This window comes from Anabrus simplex, chromosome 1, assembly GCF_040414725.1.
Source record: "Anabrus simplex isolate iqAnaSimp1 chromosome 1, ASM4041472v1, whole genome shotgun sequence".
NCBI classification, from domain to species: domain Eukaryota; kingdom Metazoa; phylum Arthropoda; class Insecta; order Orthoptera; family Tettigoniidae; genus Anabrus; species Anabrus simplex.
Genome location: NC_090265.1, coordinates 958,331,308 through 958,349,679, shown reverse-complemented (window position 1 = coordinate 958,349,679; position 18,372 = coordinate 958,331,308). Strand labels below are relative to the sequence as shown.

Genomic DNA, 18,372 nt, shown 5'->3' with positions numbered 1-18,372 from the left:
AACCTTGAGCCTCTATTAGCCCAGATTAATGAGGTTCTACTGTACTGTATTTCTGGAAACAGAATCTATTAGCTGGAAATTAATAGAAGTTGGTGATCTCAACACTTCTGAGACATCTCTAAACCAACTAAAACATAATTAACTGTAATTTTTATAATGCAACTTATGTGAAAATACATCCAAAGCGTATACTGTCATAAGAAGTACCGGTACCATAGAGAATAAAACCTCTCTGTTAATTACAATGCTCTTGCTCTACTGCTGGTAGATTTTATGTTTCCATAAATACTTGCCTTATTTATTGTAAAATTTTAAAAATTTACATAATGAATTTTCAAGAAGATGTTAAATACACAGGGATGTTTTAATCCATATGGGTCATATCTGTAATATGGTATCTACCATAAGGAAGGGATTATATGAAACACAGGCTTTTAGAAATAATTTCTTTATCATTCATCTATTTTCTTGCAGCCACAATCTCACAATATTTTTGTATTTACATGGATGTCCACAGAAATATTTTTACATAGTTTACATACAGTATAAACTCATGTTCCAGTCAGCAATGGAATGTAGGTACATGCTTACACAGATGTCCAACTAGAGAGGGACATGGAATAATGCTCTTTTTATTTGCAAATGAACACAAAGAACTGCCAATGACAGATTCTTCAATAGTTTTAAAACCCAAACAATATAAACTTAAAGGCTAAAATGTAGATCAAAATATAGGAATTTTGATCTTTTCTCTCTGGAACTTTTCACTTTTATATTATATCTTCATGGTTTTCAATAATAGATAGTTTAGGGCTTATCTAGTAAAGAGCTTCAGGTTCTTAAACTGAAAATTGCACTTAAAATATTCCTGCAAAGTTCTCTAATTAATTTCTATGCTGTTCTTGTGTTAATACTTTGAGTGCCATAACTGACATGTTAATTGGAACATAGAAGTAAGTTATTATACTTCAAATAAATTTGGTACTTTCAATTTCTGTGCAAGAGCATGAGAGAACGGTGAGAATATATTCTTTTTGCTATTTGTTTTACGTCACACCGACACAGATACGTCTTATGGCGATGATGGGACAGGAAAGGCCTAGAAATGGGAAGGAAGCGGCCATGGCCTTAATTAAGGTACATCGCCAGCATTTGCCTGGTGTGAATATGGTAAACCACGGAAAACCATCTTCAGGGCTGTCGACAGTGGTGTTCAAACCCACTATCTTCTAACACATATTATGTGCTTATATTTATTAGCAATAAGTTACTGTTCTTAGGAATTTTCAGTCTTCTTCCTTCTTCTTCGACCACTTTTCCCACATGCTGGTGGGGTCATGGGTATGAACTGTGTCATACATCTTACTTTTAGAATGAATTAAAACACTACAAAAAGCTAGCTAGGCATTAGTTTACTCAATCACGGAATGTAAGGTAATGGTAAAAAATGAAACATAATTAGTTGTAATTTTTATAAGGAAACTTTCTGTAAATACATCCAAAGTGAATACTGTCATAAGATTATTTAGAAGTGTATGGATGTTTTAAATACAATGAGGACTGAAAGGCTAAAGAAAATAAATATGGCAGTGATTATGATAAAAATGTTGACTTTCAATGGGTGTGGCAAAAATGTGAGAGTAGTGATCCTCTCTTTTTTTGTCTGTAAAATCAAACCAAACCAAACCCCATGGCACTACAGCCCTTGAAGGGCCTTGGCCTACCAAGCGACCGCTGCTCAGCTCGAAGGCCTGCAGATTACGAGGTGTCATATGGTCAGCACGACGAATCCTCTCGGCCGTTATTCTTGGCTTTCTAGACCGGGGCCGCTATCTCATCGTCAAATAGCTCCTCAATTCTAATCACGTAGGCTGAGTGGACCTCAAAACCAGCCCTCAGGTCCAGGTAAAAATCCCTGACCTGGGAATCGAACCCGGGGCCTCTGGGTAAGAGGCAGGCACGCTACCCCTACAGCACGGGGCCGGCGTAGCATCAAACAAGTCCAATAGTAATACAGCCGTGATTGACCTTGGCATACCAAGCAACTGCTGCTCAACCCGAAGGCCTCCAGATTATGAGGTGATCTGTGGTCAGTGCAACAAATCCTCTTTGGCTGTTATTCTTGGCTTTCTAAACCAGGGTCACTATCTCAACATGTCGACAGTGGGGTTCAGTCTTCTTCCTTCTTCTTCGACCACTTTTCCCACATGCTGGTGGGGTCATGGGTATGAACTGTGTCATACATAGCCTCTCAGTTGTTCTCATGTCAGCCGAGTGGACCTCAAACCAGCCCTCAAATCTGGTAGAAATTCCTGACGTTGCCACGAATTGAATCCAGGACCTCTGGGGAAGTGGCAGGCTCACTATCGCTAGACTATGGTGCTGGCATCTATACCGTCATGCTAATAAAATTTTAACTTGAATCCAACAATTATTCTTTCTTCATGAACCCATTTTTATAAGAAATACATATCAGTTACATGAGATCTGGTACTGGGAAACAGAGAAACACTTACTTTGTTTTGGCCTATTTTATTTTATCTGTATTAACATCTGAATTGTGTGCCCCACCAAGCTGGAAAGTACTTTTTTTTCCTTCTAGGAATCTTATACATTTTATACATTTTTTTAATAAAGCAAATCGAGAACAAAATCAAATGGATGATCACATAACTGCCTGCTTTTGCAAGAGGATATAAAACCATTAAAGGAAGTATGAGTATAATGAAGTTGAATTCAATTGAAGTCCTGTACACTGGAATTTAGTGGGCACATTTTGAACAATTTACATAGGTATTGAAAAGAAGGAAGATAACAATATCAATCAGCAAAGTAATGCATTACTACTTGTTTACTTTCACAGTTGAATCATGGCAGCATAATGTAACATAATTGAAACGTGAGAATTCAAGCCTTTTCATTTAAAGATTTGGTAGCTATAGTCTATGTTTCCTTACAAGATGTTTTCATTAATTTTGTTTTTATATCACAGAGAGACTGGACAGCAAGAACTATATGCAGACATAATAATTTAATAAAATATAAGTAATTTATAAAGAACTATTTGACTCTTGCCACTGTAAGTATTACTGATTCATCCGTGGCATCTCTTCCATGAAAGGAATATTGCACAATTCAATGCAATGCATAAATTACTGAACAGACATCCTATTGTAAGTTTACATACAGTATGGTACATTACAAAACTCTATTTACATCACAACCACTAATGTAGCCTCCAGTTTGGAAACCTTTCCACGAGGCAACCCTTATAGCGACAGACCGCCAGATGTGGAGAAAGAAAATCAGTACCGTATATTAAAATCATGAACACTGCCATGCCCTTTCAAGGGTAGAGGATTGGGGAAGAGGAAGGACATTCATGTTTTTAAGAACCGTGATATATATAAGAAAATGATTCCAAATTTAGTATTTCCAAGCAAGTTTAAAGCTTATTCACAAACTAAATCATTTAAATAATTGTCATCTTTGGGTTTGATAGTTTCATTGTTTTCTCCCTAAAAATAACTATCACCACCAATACAGATCCTTATCATTATGAATAAGGATTAAATTTATATGCATTGACAGGCTAGATTGTAACTTCCTAATGGTAGGCAGGTGTGGAATCAATAAATCTGTGATTCTGCTATCATTTTCAATTGATGTTTCAAGTTAAAAACTTGAAGGTCTGAAAATTAAGCTCTTTAACTTTAAAATGTATTCTTTCTATAAAGAGAAAAATGATTATTATAAATAATATTTGAAAATATTAGAATTTGTTTTAATTAAGGAAAAAGTAATATTTTATTAAAATTAGTTACCATTGTGTCGGTAGTATGACGGAAATATTAACATACCGGTAATTATTTTCATGGTAATAGGCTGAAAGGATTTTATTCTACCACCATTTTTGATCCAAACTGAATATAACCTGTCAATGGATATTCATCTATCCTGTTGGGGCTGAATAGTTATGAACTAATGATTTTAAAAAGTTTTGACTATGTAACAAAACTCTCCTCTCTGTTGAATAAGTCGACTTAGATGTGAGGTACCGGTAGACTGAAAACTTTTTTCATTGGTCATGTCTCCAGTTGGACATCTCTGTTTCACTTGGTTTATTATAGAATAAAAATTAAGACTGACTCTACTGAAGTGAAATCAGTTAACATAACATTGATTTATGTATGATAAATATTTAAGAAGTACCGTACCTTAAAATAGATTTTGTTTTTATATCACAGAGAGACTGGACAGCAAGAACTATAGGCAGACATAATAACTTAATAAAATATAAGTAATTTATAAAGAACTCTATTTGACTCTTGCCACTGTGAGTAATACTGATTCATCTGTGGCATCTCTTCCATGAAAGGAATATTGCACAATTCAATGCAATGCATAAATGACTGATCAGGCACCCTATTGTAAGTTTACATACAGTACATTACAATACCCTATTTACATCACAACCACTAATGCTTAGGCTGTGGTTAGGCAGTGTACAACACGATATGCTCCAAGCCCATTAGGTTCCTTGGAACATATCAGTGACACAAATATCACAGTAAACTTTGCACTTGACAAGGAGGTAGTATGAAAGATATAGAGGCTATTTAGAGCACATTCATTGAAGGGATACATGATATTGTGTCATCATTGGAAACTTGCAAGTGAATGAGTTATGAAGCTTCATCCAAACTATTACTGGTACTTATACATGCTGTATATTATTCCAATAGCGGTGATTGGGAGTTAAAAGTGAGGGGGGGCGGGCAATTTTTTTATAGAAAACAAAAAGTACTAGAGGCCTGGGGAATATAATGCTGGATAGACAACAAAATTGAAACAAAATAGCTAAAAAATGGTAAGTTCTTTAATGTTCTCTGAGAAATTTCGACAGAGAAGTAAAGGTTAACAGTTTCCAAACTTAACTGCGGTAATAAGAGGGTTTCTCTGAGGGGGGGAAGGAGAAATTTTGATTCAACACTATACAATAACATTTTCACCAAAAGAACAATTACACACGTGCGCAACTAAAGCTTTTTGTCATTAAATACTAATCGTGCTTTTGCACTCTGCTGCGCTAGTCTCCACTACCTACTGTGGCGCTGAAAAATCGGTTACCTGGATGGATGACATTTTGCGCGTATTTCCACTAAGTATTTTTTATTTAAAGAAATTAAAGGAAATAATTAGGTGATAGCAGGATTTTATGAATTTTTTTTTTAATAATTCCTAGTGTTATGTGGCTAACATGGAATAAAAATTTAAATTTTCTGCACAATGTGAGGGGGCGACTGCCCCCCCATCAACCCCCTAATCACCGCTACTGCATTATTCCAATGTATAATGAACATGTCAAGCACATTAATTCATCTTTCAAGAAGCTTGGACTGTCGTTAGTGTCCTATGACTGAAATTTCTATCTTTATCACAATCATCTGTAGAACCATGCGAAAAAATAACAGATGGTTGGGAGTAAAGAGACGAGCTGCTCAACTAAGCAGTATGTTCCAAGCTGTCAGTGGAGAGGTGGCATAGAATAACATCAACAGATGAATAAGCTTGATGGAACTTTTAAAGGCAGGAAAGATCATAATATGAAGATAAAGTTGAAATTCAAGGGGACAAATTGGAGTGAATGTTCATTTTAAGGAAGAGGAATAGGGAACAGAATAATTTATGAAGGGAAATATTTCAAAAATTTCTTTGAAATCATTTAAGAAAAGACTAGGTAGACAATTGATAGTATAAATGCCACCTGGGTGATAGCTCTAAATGCAGATCACATTATGATTGCTTGCTTGCTTGCTTGCTTGATTAATTGGTAGAAAGTAAAGTGACTAAAGTACCGGTATTAAATTCTTCAAAGAAGAATTGGGCAGCATTTATTTATTAGAGTTTATATACAAGGTACATTTAGAGTGATGCTTTCACAACCCATATTCATAAATATATCTTATAGGTTTGTGCCATGTGAAAGAGGCAAACTATAGCAAATCTCTACATTTTGTAAAGACGTTCTCAGAAGAGAAACATGACTGACTATGACTGTTATAACAACACCAAAAGGATTTAAACACTTGATTATCGCTCTGTTGATGAAATGATACTTTTGTTTGTTACAAGATGGCTTACTAAGCACTATTATATTAAACTGATGTTACGAAATTTGCTCCAAGTCTAATGTGTTACATTGTCATGTCTGTGAGTTGAAGAATAGACATACAAGTTCATCAGAATAATGAAATATGGCAGGTGGAGGGGAAGGAAGATAAATGAAAAAATAAAATCAATTGCAACAGAAGAAAGATAAGGAACAAAACTGAGATGGAGATGAAGAGAGAAGTAAGTCTAAAAACAGTGGTGAGTCTGGAGGGAAGGTGGGGTGGGGGAGAGAAGAAAAGGTGGAAATAATACAAAGTAATAGAAATAAATAATTAACAGGTGCATATTGACAAGGAATATATAACACAGAGTGAACCATCTAGTAATGACAAGAGTACAAATCTGGAAAACCAAAATCTAATAGAGACAGTGAAAGACAGGAAAGAGCTCAATCATTTCTTGAAAGATTATCAAACAGGTATTGCTTAATTGACAGCCAGTTAAAATTATTAGGATCTATGTGTATTTCCACTACTTCTGTATGATCCTAAACCTACTGTGTTTTGTGTGGATAAAAATGAGAACATCGTGGAACACATCATGACTCAAAAATAGGATATAGGCCTACTTAAATATTGCTGACTTGTCTGGCTGGTTGAGATGGATATTTCTTTGGTGTTCACTGATATAAGTCCCAGTGGACCAGCACAGCTATCAGATTTAATACAAATATTTATAAATTTGTTATATGAAGTGCATCAAACAATTTTTGCATGCCATAATCATATAATAAATATGTAATAATAAGTTTTATAACTGTGAACCAGTATTAAGACATAACAGCCACAGTTAAAATCTGTTTTTTGGTCACCAATAATATGCTTTCAGACTACCTCCCAGAAACATAGACTTTTGCAGGAGAAAACTCCTACTGGCATCAACTCCAATTAGATGCTGCTAAGCAGACAAGAGTTGGTGCCTGAAACAGTCAGATAAACTCGTGTAAAAATAACGTCTTTCAAGCAACTATTAGTATCACAAAAGCTTAGGCTCAACATGTTTATGCTAAGCGTCACACAGGCCTCTGACTGCTTCACTCAATTCTTCTCTACCATTTTTCCTGTATTTCTCTCCAGGAGAGTTTAACTTATATTTTGGTAGTTTTGTCACAAGTATATGCACTAAACTGTTCACTCAATTTTTGAGCCTGGCACTGATGGAGATGGGACAGGTGATGTGACTTCTTGCTTGAGTAACATGGGTGTTGAACCCCTCAGCAATGGTGTCAAAGTACCGTCGCTGTTGTCAGGTGTAATGGCAGGAGACATTGACAGGGCAGGGTTAGCAACTGCTATTATATTACCTCCACTTGATGCTATTACCTGTAGAACACAAGAGAATAGTTATATCATTTTGAAACCGAAAATCATTTGTTATAAGAATCATATTCCTATAAAATGATCAGATATTCTGCACTAACATGAATATTTTCTACACATATCAATAATTGAAGGGGTTGTCTAGAATAATGTTGTAAGACTTTTCACAAAGTTCAAAACAAAGTTTTGTATAAGAAAATAAAATAAGAACACTACAGGCTTCATACTAATGCATATATTTGAATGAAGACAGTAGTGCATGAAACAAGGCATATACATATTTGGAGCATGATATAGATGTTGATTTCCATAGGGAACCTGAAATATTTGTTCCAAATGAGTAAATTTATACCATTGGTCCGTTATTGGACATTATAAATTTTCCAGCTATCTCATTCCTGGTTGTCCAGCATTTTGCCCCAGTGTGCCGAGTTGGGCTCATCAGTTGGTAAATAGCTGGCAACCAGGAATGAGTTAGCTAGAAAATTTATAATGTCCAATAACAGACCAACTATATTAGTATTAAGTATTTGCAGCATTCAAAAATGATTGACACTCTCTCTATAACTCCAGAAAAGTAGCAGTTTCAAATGTATGCACAGTGTATGTAGTAAGGCATGCTATAGTGCTGCCTATGGCTACTAGATAATGTTGCTACTACATGCAGATAGAACAGCACTGCTTCATTTGTCCATCATGACTTGAAGATTAAAAAAAAAGAGCTATGCTCAATGAGTTCCCCATTCTTTCAACATTGTGGACAAGCACAAGCGTGTGCAGACATGCCAACAGTTGCTGTGGCTGTACAGCATGGATCCGGCAAAGTTCTTTGATTGTCTAGTCACCATCGACAAGTCATGGGTCTGGCACGACACTCCAGAAGAAAAAAAATCACCAGTCCATATAGTGGAAGCACAATGGGAGCCCTCTTCCCAAGAAGTCATGGCCGAAACTATTTGGATTAAGAAGTTCACCTCGAATGATGAGCTACAGGCAATTGTCCAATATTGACACTGCGATACCCTCAAAGAATGGTTTACTGTGCATATATGGAAACTGTTGGAATAATGTCAAGGTGTATAGACATTGGCAGACAATACATCCAATCATCATCATCATCATCATCATCATCATCATCATCATCATCATCGTCGACCATCTCCAGTTGCCTGAGTGTGGTGTATGAGCCACCTCCATCTTTGTCTGCCCATGAGCCACTGTTCTTTCATAACTTTGTCCCAATCTTGTCGTCTCTCCTCGACTCTTTCTTTACTAGATCGGTTCATTTTTCTCTGGGTTGCCCACTGGTCTTTTTCCTTTTACTTCTGTTTCATATTCCCTTCTTGGAGTCCTGCTTGCACTCATCCTTTCTCTACATGGTTAAACCACTTTAGTCTTGCCTTCTGGATCCTTTGAAGTACAAAGTCTCCTATTTCCACCTCCTCTCAGACTTTTCTGTTCCTGATCTTGTCCTTCCTGGTCTTCTGTATCCTGGTGCATAGGAACATCATTTCTGCAGCTTGGAGTTTTGAGTTGTCTTGTCTCATTAACGTGATAGTTTTCAGCCTGTACTTGGTGGTAAAATTGAGTTGCCTTGCTAATTTGATTGTCCACCTCATACTTTTCAAGGTTGTTTTTTGATACTACCCAAGTAGTTAAATTTTGGAACACTGTCCAGTAGGTATCATTTAGTCTGACTTGTGGTTTGTCATCTCCCCTCTGTATCTTCATCACCACTGTCTTAGTTTTGCTGATATTTAAACTCTCAGCTCCATTTCTGCAGCCTTTCCTCCACATCGATTTAGGTTTCAACCCAGATCACCAAGCCATCTGCAAAGATGAAAGTTTACAATTCCTGGTGCTCCTTACTTTTTTTAGTGCCTTTATTATGACATCCATCATGGTGAGGATGAAATGATATCTACCCAATCAATCAATCAATCAATCAATCAATCAATCAATCAATCAATACTGATCTGCATTTAGGGCAGTCGCCCAGGTGGCAGATTCCCTATCTGTTGCTTTCCTAGCCTTTTCCGAAATGATTTCAAAGAAATTGGAAATTTATTGAACATCTCCCTTGGTAAGTTATTCCAATCCCTAACTCCCCTTCCTATAAATGAATATTTGCCCCAGTTTGTCCTCTTGAATTCCAACTTTATCTTCATATTGTGATCTTTCCTACTTTTATAGATGCCATTCAAACCTATTCGTCTACTAATGTCATTCCACGCCATCTCTCCGCTGACAGCTCGGAACATACCACTTAGTCGAGCAGCTCTTCTTCTTTCTCTCAATTCTTCCCAACCCAAACATTGCAACATTTTTGTAACGCTACTCTTTTGTCGGAAATCACCCAGAACAAATCGAGCTGCTTTTCTTTGGATTTTTTCCAGTTCTTGAATCAGGTAATCCTGGTGAGGGTCCCATACACTGGAACCATACTCTAGTTGGGGTCTTACCAGAGACTTATATGCACTCTCCTTTACATCCTTACTACAACCCCTAAACACCCTCATAACCATGTGCAGAGATCGGTACCCTTTATTTACAATCCCATTTATGTGATTACCCCAGTGAAGATCTTTCCTTATATTAACACCTAGATACTTACAATGATCCCCAAAAGGAACTTTCACCCCATCAACGCAGTAATTAAAACTGAGAGGACTTTTCCTATTTGTAAAACTCACAACCTGACTTTTAGCCCCGTTTATCAACATACCATTGCCTGCTGTCCATCTCACAATATTTTCGAGGTCACGTTGCAGTTGCTCACAATCTTGTAACTTATTTATCACTCTATAGAGAATAACATCATCCGCAAAAAGCCTTACCTCCGATTCCACTCCTTTACTCATATCATTTATATATATATAAGAAAACATAAAGGTCCGATAACACTGCCCTGAGGAACTCCCCTCTCAACTATTACAGGGTCAGACAAAGCTTCACCTACTCTAACTCTCTGAGATCTATTTTCTAGAAATATAGCAACCCATTCAGTCACTCTTTTGTCTAGTCCAATTGCACTCATTTTTGCCAGTAGTCTCCCATGATCCACCCTATCAAATGCTTTAGACATGTCAATCGCGATACAGTCCATTTGACCTCCAGAATCCAAGATATCTGCTATATCTTGCTGGAATCCTACAAGTTGAGCTTCAGTGGAATAACCTTTCTTAAAACCGAATTGCCTTCTATCGAACCAGTTATTAATTTCACAAACATGTCTAATATAATCAGAAAGAATGCCTTCCCAAAGCTTACATACAATGCATGTCAAACTTACTGGCCTGTAATTTTCAGCTTTATGTCTATCACCCTTTCCTTTGTACACAGGGGCTACTATAGCAACTCTCCATTCATCTGGTATAGCTCCTTCGGCCAAACAATAATCAAATAAGTACTTCAGATATGGCACTATATCCCAACCCATTGTCTTTAGTATATCCCCAGAAATCTGATCAATTCCAGCCGCTTTTCTAGTTTTCAACTTTTGTATCTTATTGTAAATGTCATTGTTATCATACGTAAATTTTATTACTTCTTTGGCCTTAGTCTCTTCCTCTATCTCGACATTATCCTTGTAACCAACAATCTTTACATACTGCTGACTGAATACTTCTGCCTTTTGAAGATCCTCACATACACACTCCCCTTGTTCATTAATTATTCCTGGAATGTCCTTCTTGGAACCTGTTTCTGCCTTAAAATACCTGTACATACCCTTCCATTTTTCACTAAAATTTGTATGACTGCCAATTATGCTTGCCATCATGTTATCCTTAGCTGCCTTCTTTGCTAGATTCAATTTTCTAGTAAGTTCCTTCAATTTCTCCTTACTTCCACAGCCATTTCTAACTCTATTTCTTTCCAGTCTGCACCCCGTGTCAGCAGAATTAACCAGTTATTGTTAAAATTCCTGACCCTGCTAGGAATGTGGATTTAACTAATTATTTTAATTTGGATTAATCAAAGTTCAATATGGACCCATAAAATGAAATTCATTTCTCTCTATGGTTTACCTGCTAATACAATACAATGCTTACTGTGAAGAAAATAATTATATGAGTCAAACACTTTTGAATGTTCAGTACTATCTCCTGCCATGGCACAACAGCCCCGAAGAGCCATGGCCTACCAAACGACCGCTGCTAAGCCTGATGGTCTGCAGATTATGAGGTGTTATGCGGTCAGCACGAAAAATCCTCTTGGCCATTATTCTTGGCTTTCTAGACCGGGGCCGCAATCTCACTGTCAGATGGCTCCTCAATTGTAATCACATAGGCAGAGTGGACTTCGAACCAGCCCTCAGATACAGGGAAAAATCCTTGACCTAGCTGGGAATTGAACCCGGGGCCTCTGGGTAAGAGGCAGGAATACTACCCCTACATTGCGGGGCCAGCTGTTCAAGTACTATAATATGATATTTTCCCAGTGAAGACACTATTTATCAAAAGGTGACTTACAACCTTACCTAGGCAGCCATTCAATTGTCTGATATCTGTATCTCATGAGTAGTGTGTGATGTTGAATGGGTGTATTGTCAAAAGTCTGCCTGTGGATGGAAGACTACCTGATCATAGAGAGAGCTCATGAGAAGTATGGTAGGGCCATTTTTTTTGCAATCAACAGCTGAAATTACTTCTCATAAGATCTCTCTATGATCACACGCATACCAGGTATGTAAGGGTGTTTATGGCTCACACCTCAATGCAGTACATGGAATGGGACTAGGTTGAAATACTGTGATTCTTAAAAATATCATCGTGCAACCATTGACAGAAGACACTCTTAAGCAGCATCGTGAAAACGCCAATTGGGAAGTCAAAGTCTGCAACGGGCTCCTTCACAAATTAATTGGCTCCAAATTGGGACCATTTATTACCAGCACACATACAAGAGTATTTCTCAACCAGAGAATATGCATCTGCAATCTGGTGGTGCTCTGTACATGCAAAAATGGTTGATATCACAGTCAGTGAAACATGCTGATTGAATCAAAATAAACTTTTAATCTATTAGGTCGAGTGTAGTACATATAGTACGTTTCAAAGATACGTTAAGTACAGAATAAAAATGGCCAACTGGACACAGTGGGATCCAAACCCACAACCACTCAACTTTGTTGTGTTCAGTACATATAGTACATGTTGAAGAGATGTTAAATACAGAACAAGTGGACATGCTGATTGATCACTGTATGTGAATACCAGTGGACGATCCATACATCGTGTCTGGTATTGCTCCACAATCAATAATAAGAAAGTTGCAACTGAGGTGGAAGCTTGTAAAATCACCTGATATATGCAACAGCCACTGCATGGGCATTAGTTGCCAAGAAGGAGATTAAGATCTAAGAATAGCCTCTTGGCAACCACACCACCAACATAGACCACCCCAGCATCAGCTAGAATCACGAAATGGTCAGCGAGAAGCTTGATGGAAAGCTGCTTCGTGGTTATGATCAGGAAACCTTGAATTGCTTCTTCGCCAGAGTGCCAAGGACAAAGGTAAACTTGTTCAACCAGAGTTTTTGCAAGGACTCGCTATGTGCGTGCAGTGAAGAACAGTCCATACCTCATGTAATGAACTGCTCTAAGTGCCCATATTCCTGCACCATAGATGACTTGATCCACTCAAAACAGTATGCAGTTGATGTGAACAAAGTTTGGTCTGAAGTTCTGTAAACCAAATTTAGTCATGTTCTTGTACATGTTGTATTTGTCATTTTTGGATTTTGTGATGGAGTATAGTATTATTATTCTTTTTGTACCAATATATACTGTTTGTTATAGATGTCTTTGAAACAAGTCTCTATGTCTACTCCTTAGTCTTTTTCTTGATATTGGGTTGGGGATGACGTGAGATGAATTTATATGGCATGTTTTTACAGCCAGGTGAATGTCTTTGAAATGATTAATAATAATAAATTAATTCATTGTCTATGAGTATTATAAGTTGTCATCCTTTTCTCTCATATAAAAGCAGTAAAGTTGCTAAGAGATATGGAATCTTGATATAAATCAGACAAAAATGTGTCAATAAATATTCTCATTGCCTTATTATTTAAAACTAGCAAGATACCCATGCTTCGTTACGGTATTATACTGAAATTTATAATTGAATGCTTAACGTTTTGTATATGATCCGCTGAAATTCGCGATCTGACTCGTTTTCTGAGAGATTATGGCAAAGTTCCTTCCATTTTTCAATCTTTCTTTCCAGCAATCGATTTCATACTTCCCAGGCTACCTCCAGGTATTCCACCCGGTCAGTTGGGTCCCTAAATCTTTGCCATCTTTTCCTATAAGCATTTTTAATATGGATCAAATCCTTGAGGAGATCCGGCGTGGTGTCGTCTTGGGTGCCTCGGCGGTACTGAACCCGTGGCCGGACTGCATTCGTAGTCATTACCTGGCCAGGATCCGTTTCCAGCACGGTACGTACATTTTGACGATGGTCCAGAACATTATTATTATTATTATTATTATTATTATTATTATTATTATTATTATTATTATTATTATTATTATTATTATTATTATTATTATTATTATGGACCTCGCAGCAAGATGCAGGACCTCTACCTGGCAGTAAGTTACATCTGCTGCCATTGTCATTGCTGACAATGTGACCAGCACCATTGTCGCACGTAGGCAAGTGCGTGGGATTTCTGGCAATACGAATGGTATACTTCCGTGCATTATTGACCTTATTATAGAGGTGAACAATTGCATGGTCAATGTCATTCCTATAGGTTATTTCAAATGTGTTTAAATTTTTATTTATATGCCTAACTTTAAGTTCTCCAAAGGAAAAGATGGCTCTTGAAAACAAACACAGGGAAGATTAAAAATGATCGGTTTATGATCAGAATCAAGTACATTATGAACAGTAAAATCAATTGGTCTCAACACCTTTTTCACCCCACCACCGTTAAGTTGATTTACCCCCACTCCCAAACAAGAAGGCATGTTTCTTTATGTTTAAAGGAGATTCCAATACCAATGTTCACATCTGTTACCTTCAGTTTTGAGATATAAGTATCCCCATAAAAAGAATTCACTTTCTTTCACTTCCTTTCACACTCCACTGCCCCCCATTAAGTGAATTTTCCAGAAAAAAATACTTGTTTCTTTATTAGTAAAGGATCTTCTAAATACCAATTACCATGACTTCTTCAGTTTTTTGAGATATGTGTCCTCATAAAAGGAATTCAAACCCTTTTCACCCCCGCTCCCCAAAATGATTTTCCCCCAAAAATGCTTTTTTTCTTTGTTTTTAAAGGAGATCCAAATACCAATTTTCACATCTGTAAGAACTTTAGTTTTTATTAGATGTAAGTATCCTCACACAATTCAATTAATTTTTCAATTCTTTCACACCCCCCCTTCATTGGATTTTCTAAAATCAAAGGAATACATGTTTCTTTACTTTTAAAGCAGATTCCAAATATCAATTTTCATGTCTGCAACATTGTTTGTTTTTGGTATAATAGCATCTTCATACAAATAATTCAAACAATTTTTCAATTCTTGCTCCTCCCCTTTAAGTGGATTTCCGAAAACAAAAAAATTGTATTTCTTTATTTTTAAAGGAGATTCCAAATACTAATTTTCATGTCTGTAACATCTTCAGTTTTTGAGGTATCAGTATCCTAATAAGAATAATTCAACCCAATTTTCAGTCATTTTACCCCCACCCAAATGTTTTTCCAAAAACAAAAAAATGCATGTTTCTTCATTTTTAATAGAGATTATAAATACCATTTTTCACTTCTGTAACATGTTAAGTTTTTGAGATACACTGTAGACATGTTAATTTTAAAATTTCACCCCCTTTTTAGTTCCTCTTAAGTGGAGTTTCTGAAAACAAATCACCTATGTTTCTTTACTTTTACAGGAGATTCCAAATACCAATTTTTACGTCTGTAACATTTTATGTTTCTGATATATACTGTACATATAGTCTTTCTAAAAATTCACCCCATTTGTGACTCCTGTTTAACCCCCAGTAATTGGATTTAAAAAAAAAAAAAAAAAAAAAAAAAGCATGCTTCTTTATTTTTAAAGGAGATTCCAAATATCAATTTTCAGGTCTGTAATATCTTCAGTTTCTGAAAAATAAGTATACTCATTAAAGGCATTCAACCCCTTTTTCAACCCTCTTAGTGGGATTTTCAAAAAACAAAAAAATTTGTGTTTCTTTATTTTTAAAGGAGATTCTAAATACCAATTTTTACATTGGCAGACTTTAAAAGTTTTGAGATATAGATACACTCTTTTGTAAAATTTCTAAAAATTCACCCCATTTGTCACTCCTGTTTAATCCCCGTTGATTGGGTTTTCCAAAAGCAAAACATGCGTATTTCTTTATTTTTAAAGGAGATTCCAAATACCAATTTTCAGGTCTATAATATCTTCATTTTCTGAGATATAAGTATCCTCATCAAAGGCATTCAACCTCGTTTTCACCCCTCCTAGTGGGATTTTACAAAAACAAAAAATTCATGTTTCTTTATTTTTAAAGGAGATTCTAAATACCAATTTTTACATCTGTAGACTTTTAAAGTTTTGAGATATAGATACACTCATTTTAAAAATTAACCCCCCTTTTCACCCCCTTAGCAGTGGAATATCTAAAAATCCTCCCTTAGTGAGCACCTACATTGTAATATAAATGTATCTTCAAAATTTCATTTCTTCATGTCCAGTAGTTTTGGGTGGGTGGGTGGGTACATGTTCTTTTATATATATAGATTTATCAAATATATCATGTTTCTTCTATACCTTACTCTATATCTCGCTCTCCTCATCCATCATTTTCCAGTCTAGGCTCCACTGCCATTCACTGTTCTTAGCCATGTAGGAAAGGTTGATGCTGTATACAGGAAAATAAAGGAGACTTTTGGAGAAAGGAAAACTAGATGTATGAATATTAAGAGCTCAGATGGAAAACCAATTCTGGGGAAAGAACTCAAGGCAGAAAGATGGCAGAAACATATTAAACAATTGTATCAAAGAATAAGAAGAAACAATTGAAGCTGATGAAATGGGAGACACAATTTTGAAGTCACAATTTGACAGAGCTTTGAGAGTCTTAATTAGGAACAAGGCACCTGGAATTGATGACATACCCTCAGAATTATTGGCTGCCTTAGGAGAAACCAGCTTGGGGAGGTGTGTAAGATGTATGATACAAGAAAAGTGCCACCCTATTTTAGACAGAATGTTGTTATACCTATTCCCAAGAAATCAGGTGCTGAAAAGTGTGTTTAGTATCACATGCTTGCAAAATTTTAATATGTATTATTTACAGAAAAATGGAAAGAAAAGTTGAAGCTGAGTTGGGAGAAGATCACTTTGGCTTCAAAAGAAATGTAGGAACACATGAAGCAATCCTGACTTTGCGTCTGATCTTAGCGGATTGAATAAAGAAAGACAAGCCTAGGTATAGGGCATTCGTAGATCTAGGAAAGGTATTCGATAATGTTGATTGGACCAAGCTATTTGAGATTCTGAAGGTGATCAGGATCAGATACCGAGAAAGAAAAATTGTCTACAATCTGTACAAAAATCAGCTGGCAGTGATAAGATTTGAAGGCTATGAAAGAGAAGTAGCAATCCAGAAAGGAGTGAGGCAAGACTGCAGTGTGTACCCTCTTCTTTTCAATGTTTACATAGAACAGGCAATAAAGGAAATCAAAGAGAAATTTGGGAAAAGAATCACATCCAAGGAGAGAAAATCAAAACTGAGATTTGCTGATGATACTGTTATTCTATTGGAGTCTGCTGAGGATTTGGAGATATTGCTGAATGGTATGGAGAGGGAGTATAAGATGAAAATAAATAAATCCAAAACCAAAGTAATGGAGTGCAGTCGAATAAAGTCAGGTGTTACAGGAAATATGAGATTAGGAAATGAAGTCTTAAAGGAAGTAAACAAATATTGTTACTTGGGTAGAAGTAAGGAGGACATTAAATGCAAACTAGCACAAGCAAAGAAGGCCTTTCTTAAGAAAAGAAATTTGCTCACTTTGGACATTGATATAGGAATTAGAAAGACATTTTTGAAGACTTTCATCTGGAGCGTGGCACTGTATGGAGGTAAAACATGGATGATAACTATCTCAGAAAGAAAGAGGATATACGCTTTTGAAATGTGATTTTACCTAAGAATACTGAAAATGAGATGAGTGAATCACACATGAATGGATACTGAATCAAATTGGTGAGAGGAGAATGATTGGGCAAAATTTGACCAGAAGAAGAGACAGAATTATAGGACACACCTTACAACAAGCAGGACTTGCTTAGTTTTTGAGGGAAGTGTAGGCAGTAAAATTTTAGCTTTGATTAATCTCTAATTGATGAATGAGATGTCTGTTACACTATCAATGTCTTTATGGAGTGTAAAACCAACTCCATTCCTCGCCACTGCAGGATTACCATGCCAGTATAATGTATATCCATCCTCTAACATTCTTGTGTTGTACCAGTAACCTTTCCATTTTGTTTCACTTAGCCCTAGGATCTGAATATGTCTACAGGTTGCATTTCTCTGTTAGAGGCATAACGTTTAAGGTTTCAATCCAAAGCTTGTTTCTATGATCAGTTCTTCTTGTGCATCTTGAATGAACGGACATGATGTCATTATTAGTTCCAAGAGTATGACATGAGAATCAGTACAAATAAAAGCAAGACTATATTGATGTTGAGAGGGGAAAGACAAGGAAAGGGTACTGTGAACATTGGAAGTCAGAGTCTGAAAATTGTGGACAGCTTTAAATACCTAGGAAGTGAATTAATGCAAAATGCTACAGTGGACATGGAGATTAGCAGGAGGGTACAGCAGGGCAGTGCACTCTAGCAAA

General features: G+C 36.4%; 1 protein-coding gene across 1 annotated transcript in view; it reads right to left on the bottom strand.

Annotated features, from left to right (window-relative positions):
• Nucleotides 1-453: 453 nt before the first annotated feature.
• nab (NGFI-A-binding protein homolog) overlaps nt 454-18,372 on the bottom strand; it is a 401,295-nt gene continuing 383,376 nt past the window's right edge. Inside the window, exon 12 of the mRNA XM_067136742.2 lies at nt 454-7,496. Coding sequence (XP_066992843.2) covers nt 7,305-7,496 — 192 coding nt within the window. The 3' untranslated portion in view covers nt 454-7,304. The remainder of the gene's footprint in view (nt 7,497-18,372) is intronic.